Source organism: Talpa europaea (genome assembly GCF_964194135.1).
Source record: "Talpa europaea genome assembly, chromosome: 1".
NCBI classification, from domain to species: domain Eukaryota; kingdom Metazoa; phylum Chordata; class Mammalia; order Eulipotyphla; family Talpidae; genus Talpa; species Talpa europaea.
Window position 1 is genome coordinate 84,113,663 of NC_140073.1, and position 24,991 is coordinate 84,138,653.

General features: G+C 33.7%; 1 protein-coding gene across 1 annotated transcript in view; it reads right to left on the reverse strand.

Moving 5' to 3' along the window:
- Positions 1-24,991, reverse strand: part of LRP1B (LDL receptor related protein 1B) — a gene marked incomplete at its 3' end in the record, with an annotated part of 1,731,654 nt that overhangs the window by 125,741 nt on the left and 1,580,922 nt on the right. Inside the window, exons 68-72 of the mRNA XM_084254814.1 lie at positions 20,783-20,889; positions 14,670-14,799; positions 12,924-13,030; positions 12,455-12,587; positions 6,179-6,301 (exon numbers count right to left, since the gene is read on the reverse strand). Of these exons, the coding sequence (XP_084110940.1) occupies positions 6,179-6,301; positions 12,455-12,587; positions 12,924-13,030; positions 14,670-14,799; positions 20,783-20,889 (600 nt within the window). The remainder of the gene's footprint in view (positions 1-6,178; positions 6,302-12,454; positions 12,588-12,923; positions 13,031-14,669; positions 14,800-20,782; positions 20,890-24,991) is intronic.

The following is a 24,991-nucleotide window of genomic DNA, read 5'->3' on the forward strand; positions in this document are numbered from 1 at the left end:
AATTAATTTATACCTATGGTTTAATTTATTAATTTATACAATACACAATGACATTTAGCGATCTAAAAGAGCAATTACACACAGACTAGAGCTTGAACAAGCATATATAATAATTTAAAATAAGCATTCAATGGAAAAAAAATCTCAGCAATATTATAGCTGTTTTTCTTATTCTGTAAACAAGTACACATGCATTTGAGGCATAAGGTTATCTTGGTTACTAATTTTCAGTTTGCATAAGAGTATGTATTGTACGTGTGCACATGAATGTGTCTTTGAATGCACATGCCTGTGCGCACGTGTGTGTATGTTGGGAATGGTGGAAACGACAACAAAACAACAAAAGTCAGGGAATTATATACTTGTCTTTTACTGCTTCTCTTCTGAAGAATTCCTCCCCTAGAGTAGGGAACAACTCTAATAACTGCATCTTTACATGTTGAAATACTCTGGGTCTCTGTTTGGGTCCCCTGATGTCCTCACTCTTTTTTTTTTTCTTTTTTAAAAAGACTTATTTATACATACAAGAACTGGGGTGTAGACTAGAGGTGCGGAGGAGGGGGTGGCACGAGAGTGAGAGGATTTACAAGAGACAGAGTAGGGGGCAGAACAGGCAGATCTACTGAAATATACTGCTGAGAGGAGCAGCTGGAGAGGCAGGAGAGGTCTGCTGCACCAAGTGGGTAGCTCCCTGGATGGTGGGGATGAAAATGGTGCTGCAGTGGCTGGCGATAGCTTGATAGTGCTGTCTTTAAGCCCTGTGCCACCAGGAAGGCCCTGTTCTCACTCTTAAATTGCCTACGTAGACATCCCCATCAACTCTCATGGATTACCTGACATTATAACCTGAAGATTTTATATTTGCTATTTAATGCTAGCATCTCACAATTAATTAAGAACATCTCAGAATGTAAGAATGAATTTCAAAAAGTTCAAAGCTCAATTCTTTATCATTTTCTCTTGACCCTTTTCTCCCCAAACTTAAGCTTTGTCCTCTTCCCTAGGTCAGTTAGTGACACATCATAGTTCTATATCTAGACTTATTCTAAATAGATTCCTCTCATTGATCTTCAGCTCCTATTAGCCAACAAGTTCACTTGATATTGTCCCCCTAACTTGCCCTCCTCTCTCCATGCTGTCCTCTCCAGCTAAAATCACAGTAGCTCAGTTCATTATTTATTACTGAAATGACTGCAAGAGAATCCTAAATTTCTCAGATTCATTGTCCAACCTACGATCCACCAAACGCCACAACAGTACACCTAACACATTAATTTTATCAGCTCTTTCATAATTATCCATCACTTTCAGTATAAAATTTAAGGGATGTTATGTGCATAGTAGATTTATCAGTACCTTGCTGATTGCACTCCTACAGCTTCATCCTTTATCAATCTTAATATTTTAGCAATGCCACTTTATTACAGGTGTTAAATATTTTATACTCCTTCTTGCCTGACCTCCTTGTTTTAATTAATATGGTACTTATGCCAAGCATAGTTTCTCCCTTTAGGTCTTTTAGGAGTGTCTCTTTAATTGCTCAAACCTCATGTTATAAGACACTCTAATTTCTCACTTTAGTTTTCGGAAGTATGTTGTCATATCTTTGCATTCTATTTTAAATTCAATTAATGAAACAACAATTGTTGAGGGGCAGACATTTGATTCTACCTCCTTCTTATTGCTATTTTCTCATCAAACTCATAGACAATACTCTGTTCATTCATTGAGGACTGTAGCACCTTACCCCTCAGATTATTCTCTCCAATCAAATTCTTCCCAACATCTTAGATGATTTCAACATCTACATGAGAACATCAACAATATCTGTGTCTCTTAGTCCTTTGAGTTTCTCATAGCCATTTTTTTAAAATGTAGATGTAATTGACATATAATATTATACTTGTTTCAGGTGTCTAAAATAATGATTTGATATTTGTATATAGTGTGAAATGATCACATTAAGTCTAGTTTACATCTATCACAATACTTGTCACATTTTTTTCTTTGAGATGAAACTTTCAAGATTCACTCTTCTAGCAACTTTCAAATCTCAATGTCATTTTAATCTAACCCACATAGGCCACCCACATTCTGAGAAGATTGTGAACATTGGTGGATTTCAACTAATTTTTCTTTTTAAGTCAGTTAATGACAGTTTCTTTTGTCCACGGATAAAAATGATGCACATGGGTACAGCTGAATTTGCTAATTCCGACAATTGCTACATTTATAAAACCACTAATTTGAATGTTCCAAATTCTGACCACATTCTCCCTTCATTTCCAACTTTATAATTTTACTGGTTTCATGAAGATCTTTTTCCAACCTTTGCTGAGACTTTAGTTTGTTGATACATTGATCTTTTCCCAGTCTACCAGTGCCTTTGTTTTTTTTTAATTTCCCTCTGGATTGACATTAAATCCCATGTTCTATCTTTTTACTTACTCATTCTGCAAATACTTTTTAGTAACATATTGTATGTTGGTCACTATCTTAAACACTGTTTTAGAAACTAACTTTCATATGAAATAATCTGCATTCTCTGGCTTTTCTGTTTCATCTTAATTATCTAACAAAATCCCAACCAAAGATCAATGAAATAATATGTTTTACCAGTTTCTACATCTGGGAAGTCCAAGAATGCTGCAGCTGTTCATACCGCAGGACACGGACAATTGGTGCCATATGTGTGAATATTTATCAATGCTAAGTGGGCCCTGAATATCACTTACAATTCGTGTGTGTGTGTGGGGAGGGGTGTGTTTGGTTATATACACATGACATATATATGATATCACACATTCAAACATTTATATATATTTATGCTGCTGCATTATAATATACAATAATGATTCAAATCTGTGTTCCTTTAAAACCTTCTATAGCCTTCTACAGTCTACTTATAAGCATGGCTCCAACTACACGTTAAAAAGTCAAAATAAAACAAAGATTAGAAATTTGTTAACATTTTATTATACCTGCACACCCAACTCCATCTATATGTCTATGAAATATTTCAATATATTTACACACAGAGAAGTCACTACTTCTTGAAAAAATATTTTTTTCAACTGCATTGATCTAATTTTCTATTTCCTCTTCAGGAATCATTCTATTTTTCTTGAAACATTTTAATTGGCATCATTTTTTGGCCACACTTTTTCTTTTTGTGGTCACTTACCTGAGTTTCTTCTGATTTCTCTTATTTAAATATTTTGCGTCCCTCAACATTTTATCCTAATTCACTCTTTTCTTATACTTTACTACCATCTAGTCTAAATTGTATGATTCTTTAGTATGCATCATATTTTATGCTGACTCTTGATTTTATATGCCTACACCAGCTATTGAAGCTCAGGGAACAAACCTCAAGTGCCTACTTGAAATCTCTAACTGAATCCCACCTCTGATGCAGCTCAAACCAGACTTTCAATTTTCACTTGCAAAACTTTTACCATGTCCCCCATCTATTCAATGTATATGTATATATCTTTAAGAAAAAATACCCTATAAATTAACCTGGCAACTTCCTCTCCCTTGTCCCCATTCCAATCAAATAGCTAATCCAATTTATTTTCCCTTTTAAACAACCTACAAATCTGTAAAGCTTGCCATCACCTGCTATCATTATCTTAATTCAAGCTACCAGCATAGTTTTCCTAGAGTACTGTTATTGTCTTAACTAGCCTTGCCCCTTTCTATGGGATATTTGTAAAATATAAATATCCCCATGTACCACCACTGTTTAAAACTTGTTCGTATTTTTTTTTAAATTTATTTTTATTTATACAAGAACCAGGGTATAGGCCAGATGCTCGGGAGGGTGAAAGGATTCACCAGACACAAAGCAGGGAACAGAACAGGCAGACCGACGAAATACACTGCTGAGGGGAGCAGCAGGCAAGACAGGAGAGGTCTGCTGCACCATGTGGGTTGCTCCAAGGCCGGCAGGCATCGAACTGACACTGCAGAGGCTGCAGACAGCTTTACAGCACTGCAAGCTCAATCACCTGTGCCACCAGGGAGGCCCTAAAACTTATTAGAACTTTTAATTGCTTTTAGACCAAGTCTAAAAATCCCTACCCAGACTCAAAGTTCTAGGTATATTTCTGGACCCTTTAATTTGATTCTAAACCAATAGATGTATTTTGCTCCGTACAATCTAGACATGTGGATCTTTCCATTTCTCCAGAAAGCTGTGGCTTGCTCTGCTTAAGGACTTTCTAGACCTTGTTTCCTTTGCTTCTCAACATTTTAAATCCACTTTCCATTCATCCTGATCCCTTTTACCTAATTGGCAGTAATATAATTCTCAGATTCCAAATCAAATATTATTTCTCATTACCCAAGGCTGAAAAATCCCTCTGCATTATACTTTTATAACTTACTGTACTTCAATATGTACATTATAGTTTGTAAGTATATGCATATATATAGTTTTTACAAATATATACAGTTTATAAATACTATATATATATGTATTTATTTATGATCATTAGTATACATTCCTTTCCTACTAAATTCTCAATTCTGTTATGTCAAGCCCATGTCTGTGTTTCTCATAATCACAACACCAAAACTAGACAGTCTCTAGTTTAGCAAGTATTTATCAAATTAATGAATGATTCATTGTCCCATACTGTTCAATATCCCTATGGTACCTTTTAGCCTCAATCTCTCAAAAACTATCTCTTTGAATTTTGCTTTAGGCAGAATTCACCTTTTCCTTTCGACCTTATCTATCTTTTACTTAATTTTACCATTTCCAGAAAGGCAATACATAAGAATTATTATTTATAAACAAGAACAATATTTTGTCAAAGAGAATTATATGGTGTTTACTTTTTTATCTCAGTTACTTAGTGCGATATCTGGCACATAATAACTTGGTTTCATGTTAATTCTGATTACTGAGGGACTGAAAAATCTTTCAGAGACTCAAGCTGGATCAAGTCTTTTAGGAACTGTGTGATGTATCACTGAGAAACATTTCTTGGTCCTGGAAATAATGGTAATGTTGTGTAACTCTGGAGTTCCCCAGGATTAATTAACTACCTAACACTTTATATATTCACTTGCTACTTTTGTGCTTAAGTAGAATAGTGAATAGAAAAACAATAGCATTATTTACAAAACAATAGGTTCTGACTTGATGTAGGTAGATAAACTAATATTATTTTAATTTATTATGTTTGAGAAATAAAATCTCTAGTGATTCTCTACAGTCTACTTTGTAAGATTTTGTAAACACATTGACATTGATGTAGTTATATATTTAATAAGCTGTAGCTGCAGGAAATACCCTTCAAAGTCATTCTTTTTCTAATTTTAATACTTTAAATATAATGCTGCCTCTACGTTTTGGATTTATTTTTTATTAAACTATAACGTCAACTATAGTTTAATCACCCATCAAAAAATATTGGTTTAACTTGATGCACCAAATAGAACAAAGAATTTAAATACACACACTCATGTTTTCTTTAATTCAACTGATATACATTTAGTTATCTCAAAAATAGTTCTTTCTTTAAATTAGAGGTAAAACTACCTTCCTGGCTATAATAAGATACAAAGAATGGAAAGAGAAACTAAAAATGTTTAACAAATATAAGAAGTTATTTGCTTTGGTTATCTAAAATTGCACATTTAGAGTTATTGGCTATATAAGCATATTTCTGACAACTATCAGTGAAGAGTAACAAATTTGAAGAAGCAATTCAGATTTAAATGTTAAAATAATTCTTAATTTCTCTGAACAACCTCAGAATCAGTAGTGGGTGGCTTGTAGAATGACATGATTTTATTATTCACATTTTTTCCATGTCAGAATTTTTTAGTCTAAAGTACCAATTTGATACAAAGCCAAAGTCCTTATATAAACCTCATTCATTGCAAAAGCCCAGCTTATCTAAGTCCTCCCCAACAGAGCAATCTGTCTGTTTAACAGTACTGGCATGTGCAAGTTTATATTAAGTAGTGTTTTCTATAAAGTCATAAGCTTTGAACAGGGTAATCTCTTATTATCTGAACAAAAGCTTTATCTGTGATTATACTTTATACACCTAACCCCAGGGTGGTGGATTGCAAGGTTCATCTCCCCACATCATGAGTCACTTCAGTACCTTCGATCAAGAGATGAGAGTATAAGCTAAAGCCACAATAAATGCCATACCACACATATCAGGGGCTTCATCAGAGTTGTCTCCACAGTCATCTTCACCATCACACACCCAGAAACGTAGTTTGCACAGGGAATTATTGCAAAGAAATTCATCTGCTCTACATATATTTCCTCCTTTATTTTAAAACAAAAGAAAGAAAGATAGAGATATAGCACAATTAATGCCATTCAGCAGGACACATATCCCTTTAATCTTTAGCACCATAATTAGTTTCTCACTCATTATCTATTTTTTCCTTTCCTAAAACAAGGCATAAGAAAGGTACAACCTTTTTCTTTTTTAAAGATTTATTTATTTATACAAGAACAGGGGCACAGGCCAGATGTGTGGGAGGATGAGCGGATTAACCAGAGACAGAGTGGGGAACAGAACAGGCAGACTGATGAAATACACTGCTGAGGGGAGCAGTGGGTGAGACAGGAGAGGTCTGTTGTGCCACGTGAGTAGCTCCCTGGCTGGCCAGGGATCACACCCATGTGGATGGAGGCTGCAGATAGCTTCACAGTGCTGTGCTTAACCCTTTGTGCCATCAGAGAGGCCCTCTTTGGAAAATCTTATGTTAACCTGATACTTATATTTTTTGTAGTGACTAATGATAAGATGGTAGAAAGATTTTGCAAATCTAGATTACCTTCCATTGCACATATTTTTTTATGGTACTGAGTATGAAGAAAGTTAGACTTTAAACTATTATTAATTAATTTTCATTATTAAAAATTGTCCTGGAAATAAGACAGTGACAAATTATAAGATAATTCAGTTACATCCGGAGACTGACAAACTGAACCACTGAAAAATGAGAATCACCAGTAAAAAAATTTTTACAGTCACAGAAGTAACAAAGAAATAATTTTATCATTTTGAAGTTGGCCATGTGATAAAATATTACTCATACTTTTAAAGATTGTGTAAACTGGGTACAATATTTTCCAATGTTTTAAATATTTGAAATTTTCCTCTTTTTATAATAAAATAGAAAGCATCTATAATACAGAAATAGTTTAAGCTAAAATTAAGTATATCTATCACATTATCAGATCCAAAGTACTAATAAAATTTGGTTATATGTTCAGATAGGCTGCAATATAAAGTTATCGCTACAAAGGTTGGAATCTGGCAACTTGCTTTCTTGTTTTGGACAAGTCTATTAATATATCTGGGATTCAATGTCTTTGTATGTTACAAAAGACACATAGTTAAAGTGATTTATAAGATCATACTTGCAACCAGTATCTGGGGAAACAACACAAAGTATCTTCATAAGAATTTAGGATTAAGATAAATGATATTGATATCAGAAGAGGCTTATGCTATCTGTTTAAATTTATATAAGAAAAGACAAATAGTTTCTAGATGGGCTAGGTTTCATGATTTATGTATTATCATACATAAAAATGTATGTATTCATTAAAACATATGTATAGGGAGTAACAGTACTCATCCTTGATGGCCTAGAAAATACCTTCAGAGAAACATTGTTCATTTTATGTGTACTTTGGAGGGATAAAGAGGGTCAGAATTTATTTTTGTTCTGCATTTTGGCTTGTACCCAAAGCTTAAATAAGATTTGTTACTACCAATAACAAAAGATTTAACATAGAAAATGAAGGACCATATTTGGATTTTATTTTTTATTTATTTTTTTTATTTTATAGAGCCATGTTTATTTGTTTATTTGTTTGTTTGTTTGTTTGTTTGTTTTGTTTACACATGCACTGGGTACAGCCAGAAGCACGGGAGGGTGAGAGAACTCACCAGAGCCAGAGCGGGGAGCAGAGCAGGCAGAAGGACCAGAGTACACTGCTGAGGGGAGCAGCGGGCAGCAGGAGAGGTCTGCGCGCAATGTGGGACCCTTCTCTGGTGGCCGGGGAGCAGCCGGGGATAGAACTGGCGCCGCAGAGGCCGCGGGCAGGTTCGCAACCCAGCGCTCAACCGCTGTGCCACCAGGGAGGCCCCATATTTGGATTTTAGAATGATAATACTATCTACTTTACTGAGAACTTAGTAATGAAGACAGTGAAAATAAAACCAACAATGGAGGGAAAATATCAATTTGAAGAGGAGTTGCTATAATCCAGAACAGAACTGATTTAGAGTAGATACATCTGAAAGCTATTCAGGAGGTAGACTCTTCAGAATTTGATGGCTACACAGATGAGGATGGCAAATGAGAGTGAATACTCAAACACAGGTTGACCAAGTTTCAGTAATTTTGGACATTTTGGTGAATGTTAGTATCATATAATAAAATAGAAAGAGTTGGTTTAATAGAAATAATGACACTATTCACTAGTAGGAAAATGATGTGGTGATATCAAACAGGCTATTGAATAAATATGTCTGAAATATAGGACAGAATTCTGAACTACAGTGTACAGTGAGGAATCATCAAAAGATAATTATTACTTGCAGTATAGAACACAGGAAATCAGCATTTAAAGACTGGTTAAAGAGGAGTTTACAAAAGAGACTGAGAAGAATTCCTATTGTATTATGAAGAAGTAGTAATTCAAAAATTGCCCAGACACATCACAGGTCCTTCAAGACATCTTACATCTAACTTAAAACTCTGGTTTTAAAGACATGAAGCACACATAAGCCAACAATAAAGGTGTAATTTAAAGATCAGCTGTATTCAAATTCTAATTTATTAGTTAATACTTGATCAGCTTACAGGTAGTTATTGGAAAAATTAACAAAGCATCTATTAATTAACAATTTCCTAAATTAAATAGGAACAAGAAAACCATAACAGAAAATAAGTATCTAGAGTTCATTAATTTAGGCTGAAATATGTTTTAATGTATCATATTTTATCATTTTGAGCCTGTAATTACTGAAAACACTAATTCATTATTTAAAAAAAATTATAAAGTGATATTTAGGAGCTCAGCCCAAAAGAAGTACCAAGTTTTCTTAGGCTATGTCTTTTACCATTAACAATGTGAATACTACTTTGAACTCCATAGCATTATGAATTTTAACCTTCTTTAAAGGTAACCAGTAAAATAGTTCACTTGGAAAATATCCTATGCTTATTCTGTAACTCTCATACCTCCCAGTCCCCAATAATTAGTCCCCAATAGCTCAGATTGCCAGATTTGTGATGAATAGAAGTGAGATTTAATGGAAATGATGTTTAATCTGGCATTGTATTTCCTCAGTATCATGAAGTACATTTATCCAAAACCTAAACTACTTTCTGGAAGTATATTAAATACTTAAAAAATCTGAACTTGGTCAAGCCTGAAGTCACATCCATACAGGATGAAATACTTTAACCACCAATATATTTCACTGGAATTTAATTACCTAGCAGCAATGAAACCTAAGAAAAGATAGAAGCAAGAGTAAGCAGGGAAGGAGCTTTGAGACATTTCTAAATGAATGAATTAAAGGCTCTCAACTTCTTGTTTTAGTCAATAAGCTTAAACATTTAGTAGAATCATTAATATTGAAAGATAAGTTAGATTTCAAATATGTTATGTTCATTTTATTACTGTAATGTTCAACTTTTAACTTCAGTCTTTTGTTAAAATTTTTAAATGAAAACCAATATTTAGAAAATAGATACATTTTGATAGTACTGCAACTTGTCTCCCACCTCCCCACCCTTAACTTTCCAGATACTTTTATAGCTCTTGAAGATATTTCGCTGTGGTTGGACTTGATGGTATGAAAAAAGATTTATGGATATAAAACAAGAAAGTAGTAATTCTCATTTCAGTAAATTCTCCATTTCAAATCCTATCCACCCATACTTTTTTTATTTTAATTTGCAGATTCCTTACAAATCCTGAAAATCTCCTGATTCTGTGAAGAATAAAGCCAAGATCTATGGTACATATCCTCAATTTTTGTAGTTTCCAGCAGCTTTCTCACCTTTGTGACTTGTATATAATGACCCTGCTTCTTGCAAGGTATTTCCTTTTTCTGTTTGCATGCCTAATTTTTGACACCAAGAAATCACATTCCAATATGGGATGCTCAAATAATAAAAAAGCAATTATATTAGAAGAAGAAATATGCTAAAAAGAATGTAATCAATAGACTGCTACGACAATTTTTTAAAAGACTGTATTTGTTTGAAGACCATGGCAACTGAGAAGGACATGAAAGGATAGATATATTTTTTTACTGGCTAAGACATGGAGAAGACAGAAATAACAGAAGAATCAGGAAAGCTGTTGAAAAGGAAGGAGGATTTTACTACAATATTACTTTCCAGTTTGGCTAGGTTTTATGATACATAAAGATTAAAAAAAAAAAGATAAGTTGTAGAATAGTTTGGGACAGTGAAACAGGATCATTCTTTTGTGAACCTGATTTCCAGGGTGAGTTAACCAGGAAGAAAGAGTTAGGAGTCAAGACTGACATAACACAAATTACACTGAAAGAAGATGAACCTGGTAGCTATGAATAAGCAATATTGGAGACCATTTAGTGGAATTACATGTGCTCAGGTAAGATGAAATGAGAGAAATAACTAGATCAATGACAGTAAATGCAGATTAGGGAATAACGTTAAATGGATAAAGAAAACAGGGAAATATAAATAAGTTATCATTCCAAAGCTTTTATATGTAAGATAGTACATAAACCTTGCTACTGGCAGACTATCCACAAAGTCTGCTGCAGTGACCATCACAGAAAGAGTGTGAGAATTTAATCAAAAGTAGAAATAGCTCTTCTGGATGTTTCACCTTTAATAGCTTTGTATAATGCAAAACAGATTCCAAATAAGTACTAAAATTTCTTTTAAAAAAAAGATTTATTTATTTATACATGAACTGGGGTACAGGCCAGAGGCACAGAAGGAGGATTCACCCAAGACAGAGAAGGGAACAGAAAAGGCAGGTGAGACAAGAGAGGTCTGCTGTGCCATGTGGGTAGCTCCCTGGCAGGCCAGGAATCAAACCCACACTGCAGAGGCTGTGGACAGCTTCACAGCACTGTGCTCAATCCGCTGTGCCACCGGGGTGGCCCATAAGTACTAAAATTTCTTCTGAATTTAACACTTTATCAGGTTTGGGATGGAGATATTAGCAAATCATAAAAATTTAAATTCTTAGCATCTGACTGAAAATCTGAGGCAACAGGAAGGGGAAGGAGGAAGGGTTGGAGTCAGGGAAGGAAGGGGCCCACTGAAACATGGTGGAGGATGGTTGGGGCACTGGTGATAGGCAGGCTATGAAATCATACATTTGTAGAGGTTTCAACCTACTAGCATAATCCCCAGAGCAGAAATAAATATGTAAACCTACTTTACCTCAATTAACATAATTTGGAAAAAATTCAAAATAAAACAAAAATATTAAGTAGAAATTATTTTTCTTTGTACAACTAGGTACTCAAATAGTTTGTGCATTTTAAACTCTAATTACCCTGAGTGTACATTCAAATGCCTTATAGCATATGTCAATATCTAATATCATCTCTGCTGCTGATGTTCCAAATAGTCTGGAATGTAAAGTACATCAAGAGACTTACGAGCAGGTTAAAAGACATTTTGTATTTGAACAACATATTTAACATTATGAAAATAACAAGAATTACAAAATAGGTGATTATTTTAAGCTTCTCCACAAAATGGCTTTGCTTTCACCACATTAACTCAAAAGTAGTAGTAATTGCTGCCTTTAATGTGGTGACTTTTAACTAAAAAGTCATCACTCAGGAAATGATTTTCACAGAGCTAGAAAATAATATACTTAAAAAATGGAGGTTGTCTTCCTGATGGACAAAATCGGTAACATTTTCTCAAGCCACATTGCAAAAAGGAAATAAGGCAAACAGCCCATATACTCATATGTTGTTGTGTACCATATGTTGTATCTATTCTTTCAGTATAAGGCCTATATGGAATTGAAATGTACATTGAAAATGCCTTCAGAGCAATGGATTTAGTGACCTGTTCCCTGCATTCTTCTGAATATCCCTATCCCTGATACAAATACTTCCAGTCTAAAGTATCTAGTCCAAAGACATGCTCAAGGTAGGTACTCAACAGACACTTGCATTTTGCTGACATTGTAATCTGAGGGCTACATTTATATTTTGTATAAAAATAACTCAGATTTTGTTTATCTAAAAAAGGGCTTTTATATAATGAAACAAAAGAGAGTAAAAGGAATCATTTAATGACCCCATCCTGACTTTTGCACACTATTTTCTATATGGCCCCTGGCCATTCCCTTATTTATAGGTGTGTACTTCTATGCACGTGCACTCACACGTGCACATGCACATGCACACAGGCATTTTACCTTTGTCGCAGTTCTCTTCATCGCTGCCATCCACACAGTCCTGAATTCCATCACACAGCCATCTAACTGGAATACAGTAGGCTTTATTTCTGCATCGAAATTGATCTTCCTTACATTCAGTCACACAGTCCATCTGTCCAAATACAAATGGGCACTGCAGTTTCACTAATGGTAACAGTACAATCACAGAAAGGAAATGTGTCCAACAATCTGGGGATTTATTACACTGTGGACTTTATTTTATTTTGACTTAGAGACTTAAAGAATATAACCTCTACAAATGACAAGGGGTTTAGGAGATGGATAGCATAAAGACTTGGGCATTTGTTGAAATGTTTGTATCCAGTGTCCAACATTTTAGATAGTGCTAAGAATCAAGAGGCTGTCTTTTTACTCTATGTGCCTTACATTTGCTTTCCCAAACCTAATTCATGTAATTTGGAGATTTTAATCAAATAATAGATTTTACCTCATCTGAACCATCAGCACAATCGTATTCTCCATTACATTTCAAAGATGCTGAAATACATCCTCCAGTGGCACATATATATTCACTTGACGAGCAAGTAGGAGAAGCTAAATATAATTACAAAATTGACACTTAAATTTAGTAAAAAGAGTAACTGATTTGATAGATAAAAACACATAGAAGCATATAAAACTTTCATAGGCTGTAATAAGAATATTTTTATTATTCAACCTATAGTCATCATGATATTAAATATTCATTTAAATATGATTTATAATACTGCTACATTATGTTAAATATACTTTGATGATGTAATAACTTGTTATTTAAGAATTTAACTAATAAAATAAAGAATAAAAACACTATATCCTTCATTCCTTTGATTTTGAACACTCAGATGAATTTTTCATTATTTTAAGTTATTTTCAAAGACAAAAGCCTGAAATTATTTTCAGAACTGTAATAGGATTTAGTGGTTCTTGTGAATGTTAATACATATATGCATTATAAAAAGCTGAAGTGAAAGTCTTGGTATGTTCTTACAGAATCCATGGTATCTTTTTTGGATGTGTTGAAAAAATGTCATTTTGCATCAGTTTTAAGAAGTTTTTTTTGTTGTTGTGTATTTTGGGGTTTAAACCTGACTATATGTATAGAATTCTAGTGTATAGAATTTGAAATATTCCTTTTTGATATAGGGAAAATTAACAAGTGAATACACAAATTACTACCATTCCATTACCTAATCTAATTAATTGACACAGAGTTGAGACAGCTGTCTTTGTGGGTTTGAATTGCTAGGCTTGCATTCAAATCTCAGGGGTTCTTGGCCTTTTATGAGACCACTAGGTAGCAGAATGTACTTACATAATGACTTTGTGGTCTAAATTGCTTAGTCCAGGGATGCTAAAAAGCTTTTTCCTTGAGTTTTAATTCCTTTTAATTGGCTGTGTTTGCCTAGGGATCTGTATTAATAAGGAGTCTGAGAACATATCTGGATTCAGTAAGAAAGAAAGATGTGATCAATTAGCAATGTGGATGATGGCATGGTGCTGGGGTATGGTGATATGTGTGTGCTTTGTAACTGCTACTTTGACCTAGTCTAGTCTCTTAAAGTAATGCTTTCATGGTTATACATATATTATAGTATGATTTTTCCCCAGTAATTTTTTTCTATAAGATAATGTTATTAAAATATCAAAGTATGGAAAATAAGCTTCAATAGCATATTTATAGAAGTGTATTTAAATAACTGAAATGAATTAATTGGGTGTTTGTTTCCTATACTCTGGTTTTGCTTCCTAAGTTTACTTTGATTTTGGACTGAGATATAAAGAGAAATAATAGATGAATGCTTTTCCTCAGTTGATATCACATTGAAACCACCATATTCTGTTTCATAACTTTAACTTCTGCAACAGAAAACCTAATTTTTCTCATACTTACACTTCAATATATTTTATTTTGCTGTCTTGGAAAAACAATTCCAAATGGCATAAAAAGATATACAAACCAGAATATCAAATTTGGGGGAATAATGTTTTGATACCACATATTGTAACAATCTTAACTGCTGAAACACTTGCAAAACATATAAAGGTAACTAATTTATCTATAGACATAGCAATAATTTTCAAAAAACAGTGACCCAGTGTATTTGCTACCGCTTTATGCAGAGTGTTTCTTACATTAAAATTCTATCGAGTTAAATATCAGATAAATGAGATGGCCCCTCAATGATTTTACCTGGCTCACAGTTTTTCTCATCTTCTCCATATTTACAGTCTTCATGGCCGTCACATTTCCATTTTGCTGATATACACTGACCATTGGAACACTGGAACTGATCTTTGGAACAACTTGTTTCACAATACCTCTGTCCAAAAATATGCAGATGTATTAAATTAAAATTTTGGACAAATGTCTACATACCCAAAAAACAACAAGAAAGCTTAAGCAAAGAAATCCGAAGTGTAGAACCTGTCTGTCACATACATGAAACTCAGGTGATCATATTTAAACTCATGCCTATATAACAAAATTATATTAATTTTTCATTTCCATTTGTCTCCATAATAAAAGACAGAAATGAAAAAAAATACTGATTAAATTATCCAAGTGGACCACTACTCAATACTGTTATGATGTAATGTAACTTAAATAATTGCTGTGGCATTGAAGACTGTGGTGAAATAAAGTAAAAGAGTCAAAAAATATTTCCAAGCAAGTGGCTCTCATCCACAGGGATTGGGGTAGGAGGATAGAATGTGAAATCAACAAGAATCCTAAGGCTAAGTATAGTATGTTTGGCATCAGCACCAACTTCCCCTAGTGTTCTTTCCTCTTCTTCCCATCACTTTTACTCTGTACACATCCATTTACAGTTTAGTTGCTGTTAATAAATATTATCCATCTTCTGCCATTTGTTCCTAAAGAACTATGCCATGAAATGTCACAGTTGTTGTTTCTGTTACCTCACATATAGATTTTATTTGGAGTTACATGAAATAACAAATTTATCTCTGAGGATTTTTGAATTATTTATATGAGATCAATCAAAGTAATTCTGTAGACATTTCTTTCTTGGGTATGACCTCTATGGTTGAAATGGGATTCTGCAATGAAATGTCTTTTTGGCATGATGATTTCCTATAGTTAAGCAAGTTCTACTCTTGTCAAAATGTACTTGTCTGCTCCTTCTACATAAGGTACAACATTCTCACAGCTTGTGAAACTCCAAATGAGTGATGGATGTTAAGCTAGCACTCCATTTCTTTCCAAATTCATCCCCATTAAAGATAGTTAATTTTCTAAATTTTTGTAATTTCTCTAGATTGATGGCAGTTAAATTAAAATATCTGCTATAGAATTGATTTTCTTTCCTTCTTTATTCTCTTATTTTTCCAAATAGGAAAAGTTATCAATTGTCAGAGAACTTCTGAATAAGAATACAGAGGAGGGCCTCTCTGGTGGCGCAGCGGTTGAGCGCTGGGTTGCGAAGCTGCCCGCAGCCTCTGCAGCGCCGGTTCGATCCCCGGCTGCTCCCCGGCCACCAGACGAGGGTCCCACATGGCACGCAGACCTCTCCTGCTGCCCGCTGCTCCCCTCAGCAGTGTACTTCGGTCTTTCTGCCTGCTCTGCTCCCCGCTCTGGCTCTGGTGAATTCTCTCACCCTCCTGCACTTCTGACTGTACCCAGTGCTTGTATAAATAAATAAATAAATAAATAAATAAATAAATCTTTAAAAAAAAAAAAAGAATACAGAGGAAACAAATATCCTTGCATTTGATAAGCTAGTAGAAAAGAACATCACCTAAAGAAACAATGGTAATAAAATGCATATATCGCCAAAATAAATGGATATGGTTTTAGACATACGGTTGTTAGGAAAGGCTTCAGGAAGGAAATTTTACCAGAAATGGAACAATCTAAGGAAATGTATTTCATAGAAAGGATAATTAAAATGTGAAGTTTCTGAAGGCTAAGCTAGGTAATGGTGTATGGTATAAAAGACATTGGAGAAATAACACACACACTGTCAAGAGAAAGTGTTTTCATACGTATTGCTCATCACCATACTTCCCATGCTCAGCAAGCATTCAACAAAATCTGCTGGATGAATGAATGAAGTAGAGAATGCAGAAAACAAGGACCAGAAAGTAAAATAGTGTGTAATTAAGCACCCTTGGTATAGTATTCATATCTGTCTACATATATAGTAGTCATGCTTGCCTATGAACCTAGTTTCCAAGAAACTAGGATTTTTCCAAGGAAAAATGCCAGGATAGGGCCTCCCTGGTCGCACAAGGGGTTAAGTCTTAGCACTAGGAAGCTATTACCAGCCACTGTGGCATGAGTTCCATGCCTGGCCAGGGAGCTGACTCAGATATAGTGCAGCAGACCTCTCCTGTCTCGCCTGCTGCAATGTATTTCAGTAGATCTGCCTGTTCTACTCCCTATTCTGTCTCTGGTGAATCCTTTCACCCTCTTCACCTCTGGCCTACACCCCAGCTCTTGTATGCATAAATAAATAAAACAAATCTTTAAAAAGAAAAATGCCAGGATTATACTAACTGCTCAGCATTTATTTAAGAAAAAATAAATGGTTAATGTGCAATAAGCTAATTTAAGTAAAATAGCTCAACAATCAAAGGTATTGGAGCATCTGTATTGACAAAACACCTGAGTTAGTACTTCTGCATACTTTTTGTATCAACAACAGATTTTGATCTATGATAAATGATAGAGTAGTTGATATCTCTATGTGTTGGGGGGATTATGCATGCATATAAGTGAATCTATTTTTGTGTCATATTTAATTATTATTTCAGAGCTTTAAAGTCTAACAAAGAGAGAATATAATAATTAACTCATGTGCCCATTATGCATGCTTCACAATTATTAACAATTCATTATTTGTGTTTCATATCCTCTTACCTCTTATGGATGTTCTGGATTTTTAAAAAAATATAACAATAGCATAATACAATTAACAACATTGTGAAACTAACAAAAATTCCTTAGTATAAGTTTATTCTTGGACTAGATTCAAAATTTTCTCATTTTCTTGACTATATAAAAATACCACTTGATAACACAAGGATATATATGAGATCTACACATTGAATTTACGTTTGCTGTTCTTTTAATGTATATTTCCCATTCTTGTAGTTTTCTAAATGCCAGCTTTTACTTGAAGAAACCAGGTTATTTGCTTTATAGAAAGTAAGACATTATTAATTTGGTTGATTGAACCCTACAATGTTGATACCTTAGCAACCTCCCAAGTGACAATTGAGTTTTTACTTTTTTAGAGTATTGCTATGATCTCATATATTGTTAGATACTTATTGCGTTTCAATTTTCTGAGATTACTTTCTAATGCTTAAATTAACTTCTTTTTTTTTAATAGAGGCATTTTTTTTTAATTTAATTTATTTATTTGTTTGTTTGTTTTGTTTATGCATGCACTGGGTACAGTCAGAAGCGCGGGAGGGTGAGAGAATTCACCAGAGCCAGAGCGGGGAGCAGAGCAGGCAGAAGAACCGAAGTACACTGCTGAGGGGAGCAGCGGGCGGCAGGAGAGGTCTGCGCGCCATGTGGGACCCTCCTCTGGTGGCCAGGGAGCAGCCGGGGATTGAACCAGCGCCGCAGAGGCCGCGGGCAGCTTCGCAACCCAGCGCTCAACCGCTGCGCCACCGGGGAGGCCCTTAAATTAACTTCTTAATCACTGGAAATCTTTTAAAATTTGTTCCTGTACTTTCTGGACACTATCCTAATAGTCTTGTTTTCTGACATGACAAGATGTCAGTGACTCATTTTTTCAATTTTCCCTCTCAAACCTGGCATTAGACATTTCTCAAAGGAGTTTTGTTTATTTTAACTGGGAAATGGCATTTAGAGGACACTACATGAATGCTCAGGAAGGTTTTTACTGCTGGGATGTCAGTTTTAGAATTTTTTTTTAGTGGCAGATCTAAGAATGAAATATTTTTGGAAAAAGAAGCATAAATCAAGATCTTATATGGACACTTGAATTAATATTATACCATTTTTACTTTGTTTCTATTTTTATATCTCCTTTATTTTAGTTGTAAATTTTTAGTACTGAATTATTAATATAATTTAAGCATTTAAAATATCCTACTATCAATCTCTTTGAGTTCCCAATTAACGAAAACAATAGTATTACTAACAAATCTAGAGTTTGAGTCCTTTGCTTTTTTTTTTTTTTTGTTCTTACATTATACTGGATTCATAAGAAAAATATTTTATTAAGTTACTTTAAATACTTCTCTGTGTATGCCACTAACTTGAAATAAAATTATATTTATCCAAGTTCTTGGTTTCTTTTTTATTGTTTTGGCTGGATATTAACAAACTAATTTTACTATCAGCTCACATTCATACAAAAACTTATGCCTACAGTCATTTCCTTTGTTCCTAATAAGAGAGAATCCTGTATGTAATTCTGCTTCCTAAACATTTGTTCAGTTCTCCTTTTTTTGCTGGCATTTTTTTTTTGTCAATGCAACTGTCATTTTAAACTGCAGAAAGAAAATAGAAATCATTGCTTATAATGTCAGCCACTTTATTACATATAGACTGCACTAAATATCAACACAGAGAAAGATCACTTTTAAGACAGTTAATTTGATTGTCTTGGGGCATTATCGTGAAAATCCTTATATAACAGAGATATATTTAACCATCAGTTAACTATATCCATGAATTTGTGTCATGAGAGAAAATGATGTTAATACAGATTGTTCACTTTCACCTCAATGAAATTTTTGAAGTCTTTGATTCTGAATATGTACTTTGGACCTCTAGTGAATAACATGAAAGATGAAATAATAAATGTTAAGTTATATATCCCCACCTCTTAATGTTTCATATATTAACAAGACAGGTAGAACATATTTTTTAAAAGAAGGCAAAAACAAGATATTTTCAGAGTTTATATGCAATGTGTTTTCCTCATTGGGAACATCTGACAATTTTTTTTAGGTGGATACTAAGTAGTAGCTGAGCCATGTAAGAATTTAATTCTTCTGTAGATTTAAAAAAAAAATGTTTGATTAATTTTGCAAATAACCTCAGGCATAAAAGTGGTATTTTTCAACTTGTGGGAGAACTTTGTAACCTCAAGGTTTAGATTTGTTAGCTGTCAGGTTAGAAGCTAAATGCATTTATTTCCAAAATCTAGGGTCCTGAATGTGATTGAGGACTTTTCTAAGATAGTGAGATACTAGAAAAGAGTTGTCCAATCCTGATAAAAATACTTGAAAACTGGGAAAGAACTACTTTGTGTGGGTTCTGTAAATAGTAAGCACCTGCCTGTCTCCCAAAGAGGCTGGAAATCAGCGAATACCTAAGGAAATTGGACCTGAAACACAGAAACCTTGAGAGCAGCAGGGAAAATTCTCTCTAGCCAATTCTATAGCCAGTGGTTGGACTTCCATGTGGGTGAGCACATATATGTGTCAACCACAGCAGCAGAGCTGTATCTCATAAGCAGTCATGGTAGCAACAAATCAGCAACCTGTTTTTCTTTCACCTCTGACGTGACTTTACTGTTAAGCACCTTGTTTTTTAGATTAATATGGAAGATCATTAACAGAGAAAATCATGAAAAACAACTGATACTGGAAAGAGAGACCTAGTGGTCATTTAGATTGATGAAAAAATACATAAAACCATGTGATGTATTATTTTGAAACCATCGTGGGGCAATTAATAGCTGAAACACAAAATACATACATGGATAAATAATGAATTAAGGAGAGGATTATGAATGCTAGCACAATATAAGTTTACAGGACTATTCACAGAAATTCTAGACTTTCATTTAAGCTGTGTGAATATAGGCCTTATAAATGGACTGTGATTCATCATCTAAATAAAACTAAACCTGTAGTTTCATAAAAATTGATGACCCACATCGAAGTCTACATGATGATATCTATTGAAGAAAGCAACTGGGGAGAAGAGACTGTTTAAAATGCATAAAAATATTAGTCCTGACTATAAATACTGCAGAAAATTTATGAACAAATTCACAAATGCCAAGGGCATCAGCTGTAGGGAATAGGGTTTCCAAACATCTTATTCCCAACCCAGCCATTCACCACTTGAGCTAAAACAGACTATAAAATTAACTGTCAGTAGTAGCAGAAGAACTATTCCCTCTGCCTGGTGTGTGCAGTGCAGTATACATATATACTATTTTTCTCAGCACTTCAGGAGCAAAGGGCATTTCAAAGCTTCCCTGGACAGACTCATTGGATTAACCAATATTAATTATAAAAGTGACTAAAGAATTGCTTTATTCTGTTTGATTTTGCAAAGGTGCCTACCTCATCAGAACCATCTGCACAGTCAAAATCTCCATCGCACCAAAACCTTGAAGAAACACAATCCCCATTGGCACAGAGAAAATCTTTCAACGTACAGGTCTGTGGCTCTGGGGACAGAAAAACAGCACAGGGTTATTCTATTACATGCAGCTGCATTCTAAAGTCTGTATGACGAATACTATGAGGTAGAATTAAGGAAAAAGAGGTCCACTACAGAACCACTACATTGTTTAAGAAAAATGTTTCATGAAGCATCTATGGTATATAATGATTTTTCAAATTCATTGAGTAGAGAGTGGCATTATAAAAAAATTGAGAAAAGATAAACATCCTACTATTTAATAAAAACATAGTAGTAAAGTAAAAGCATAAAATCTATATATTATAGGATAACAATAATCTTTTTCAGTTGTTTGAATTCTAAGTCATTTTAATGTATTTACTTTAACTAAAACATTTTATGTCTCTGTACCCAGGAGACTGTTTATTAATGGAGGAGAGAGTCTAGCCTTTGGTTCTTTAATTTTATAGTCTAGTGGCTTTCTAAATCTTCAAGTTCATGGAACAAATAAGGTACGTGCGGATGTTATGAATGTGATGGATGACCTGCTTGTTTACACAACAGACTGTTCATGCCCTATATTACTTAATTGTCACTTTAGTAATTTACCAGTTATGAATTAATTATGGCTCACTATAGTCCATATAGGATATAATTCCAGACTATAACAAGCTCCTTGACTTATTCCTGAGTAGACTATGTTTAATCTGGACAATGAAGTGGAAATTTAGATATCTGTTCCTGCAAGTCATCAATATGACTGCTAGAGATCATCTCTTGTTTAGCTTTTGTTCTTTAAAAAGAACTGATTTCTGGCATGATGTCAGTCCCTTCTTATTTACTCTACTCATTAAGTTAATTAGTAGGTGTCTGACAAATTATAATATTCTCATTTGGGTAAAGGAAGAAGAGAAAACTGAAATAAAAGATGAATAACTGTGCACATGAAGTCTAATTTCCTGCATACAGAACATAATTAATTTAGCCTGCATTTGGATATTGCTCTACATAATCACTTGGTTCACAGCTATAGGGAAACATCTTCAATGGCTGATAGTGATGAGGCCTACATTTACACATAAAAATACTTTTGAGAAAACTGGAGGAACTGTAAAACATGTATTATGTTTCAGAGAATTCCCTTCTTCTTTGGGACTGACTATATTTTGTAATGTGAACTTCAGGCTATGACTAAGATAAGATGCCATCCTGCAGAATGGGAAAAACTCACTAACTGGAGGATTCCCCTTAGGTGCCAGTGTTGTTTTGTGATGACAGTAAGATTTTCTCTGCCTTTATGCTGTTTATATATATATATGTTTTAATCTTTAAAAAGGCTCCATTAACACTATTAGTAATATTACAAATTATAACCATAATAACTACTAGCTACTAAACATTTATTTGTTGTGAGGCGGCAGGTAAAGTTAATGCTAGGAGCTTGAATCAACACATCAGATGCTGTTATTGTATCCACTTTCAGATGAGTAAACTGAGGATAAGGAGCTTATTTCAAATAACACAGCAAGTGTAAGAGCTCACATAGCAAGTGTAAGAGCTCACATAGCAAGTGTAAGAGCTCACGTAAGTGTCACCTAATATAGACACTAACAAAGCCCTGAGAAGTGAAGTTACTTGCCCATGGCACATGGCAAGCAAAGTCTATTTCATTGAATAATAATAAAATGAACCCCTTTTCTCTTATGTTCCCTCCATACTGAAGCTGGGTCACCTTCCTTCTACATATTCATATAGATAGTCCCATTCTTAGGGAAAATAAGAGTGAAATATGCTCAATTTATTTAACAATTGCAAATAACTAAACAGATCTTCATTAAAAAATACAGAGCACATTTAAAACACACTGTAATTAGAAGTTCAAAAATAGCATTAGTAACATTTAATTTTATGAGATTGGATAATTCTTAGGGATTAACTCTTTAATATTCTAACTTATCTCTAATTTAACAGAAAATGTGTTCACCATGTGGAAAAAAAAAACTAGCAATGATTTTGCAGACTTTTGTACACTTTTCTACAAGGAGGGTTGAATGTTATTCATACAAGGTTATTAAAAGTTACATAGCCAGTAGTTTGAAGTAGTTGCCCAATAGTTTCAAAAAACCCTTGTGCTTTAGAGACTTTCCTACATCACTAATTATTCTGTTCCAATATAGGGGCAGAGGGACTAAGTGATTTGTTGAAAACAATTTTTTTTTCCAGTGGAATTGTAAATTCTGCATACTTCTAGCATGTTCTTAAAAATGCCAGCAAATCTAATTCTGAACAATAATCATGAATAATTTATACATACCCACATGTCATCAAGGATTAGGGAAACTTCCGTTTTTAACTCTCATCTATATGCAACTAGATATCTCAAAAAAAAACCCTAAAAAAACCTGAGGGAAGGTCTAGGGATTTTATTCCTATTATTTTATCTTACTTTAGATCTTTACTGCATAAAGTAAAAGACCAATTGTTAGACCTTGGCAGGATAGGAGCGTAAGCAGTTTTCTTGTCAAAATTAAAAAAAAAAAACAAAAAAAAAAACAAAAAAATGACTATCCCTGAAGTCTGCCCATCTGGATAGATAATATAAACGTCATATTTTACCCAGTATTTCTAAATTGTTTTCCACACAAATTCTCTTACAATGCCTATGTCTCCAGCCTTAGAATAGATAGGGAACACCATATATGAATAATTAACCATGTTTACCATAAATATAATATAAACATGCCAGATTGGCTACCAATATATTTTTATAGGTTTTCCATGTTTTGGAAAGCTGATCTAGATTCTATAAGAAGAAAGAAGGACAGCTACATCATGTAGACTGACCACTACTTTGATACTAACAGAGGCAAAAACACAGCAGTTTCATAACTGAAAATAGTTTTGGAAGCCATTTTGCACAAAACCAAAAGAACTAAGTCTAGAAAATAAAAGTGATTTTTCAAAGCTAGAGATAGTGGAAGAACAGATAAATTCCCAGGCTCCAATTTCTTTACTGAATTCATTACCACAAAACTTGGTTATAAGTTCAAAAGTTATATGAATGTGGGTGTAAGCAATCTGAGGAGAATTTTTAGAACACAATTAATATAACTGACATACCATATAAATAATTGTCTGACATAAATTCAGTGTGAAAGTACTAGAAATGAAATCAGGCAAATGTAACTTGTCTCTTTATGTGAACTTAAATCTAGCTGATCAAACTATTTAATATTTTTAAAGCGATTGGAATGTTACTTCTTAATAATGCAAAGATAGAAGTAATTTATTTTTCACGACAATTATTTAGAAGGCACATGTGCCATATATATTTTATCAGTTGTTGGATAAAGATAATATAGATGAAACTTCTCAAAAATTTCCAAACCCATAAGATTCAGATTATAAAACAATTCAAATAATAATGTAATTTTCTTATTTTTAAGAGCAGAAATCATTGCTGAAGCAAAGTGTCCCTAATGAATACTTTATAAAGGGAACATTCAGCATATGATGATAAAATAACAATAGCCAAATTATCTCATATAAATATAAAAATACCAAGTATATTAGATTCAAACATAGCTGTCAGTTAATTGTTTGCACTACAATTCAGACCATTCCATACCTATTTCTGAAATGTTTCTATTACAATTTAGAAAGTAAATTCATTAAATACAGGCTGTAAACAAAGTAGTCCAAAATGATTTTTATAATACTGCTCCTGATTTAAATATATGTCAGGCATTGTGCTAGACCTGAGATATAACTCTCCACCCTAGACTATTTCCAAATATTTAAATGAGATCAAATGAATGTGATGAAGACATTATCAGGCAATGATAAGCAAGTTAATGTTCGGTGATGAAATGTGGTCATGTAAAAATATTTTTGCTGTTGCTTTTTATCTATAAGGCTAATTTACTATCTCTTATAATTTACTACTTAATAATACAAACGGTAACTACCAAATGTGAATCAGTGCATACCTGACTATTGATGTTCACAGAGTATGACAAAAATGTACCACTGCCTTTATGGATATATTCTTGTCATCAGTATATTTTTAATTACACACAAACACACACACATGTGTGTGTATATATATATATATATATGATATACTATATAATCACAATAAAATAGAT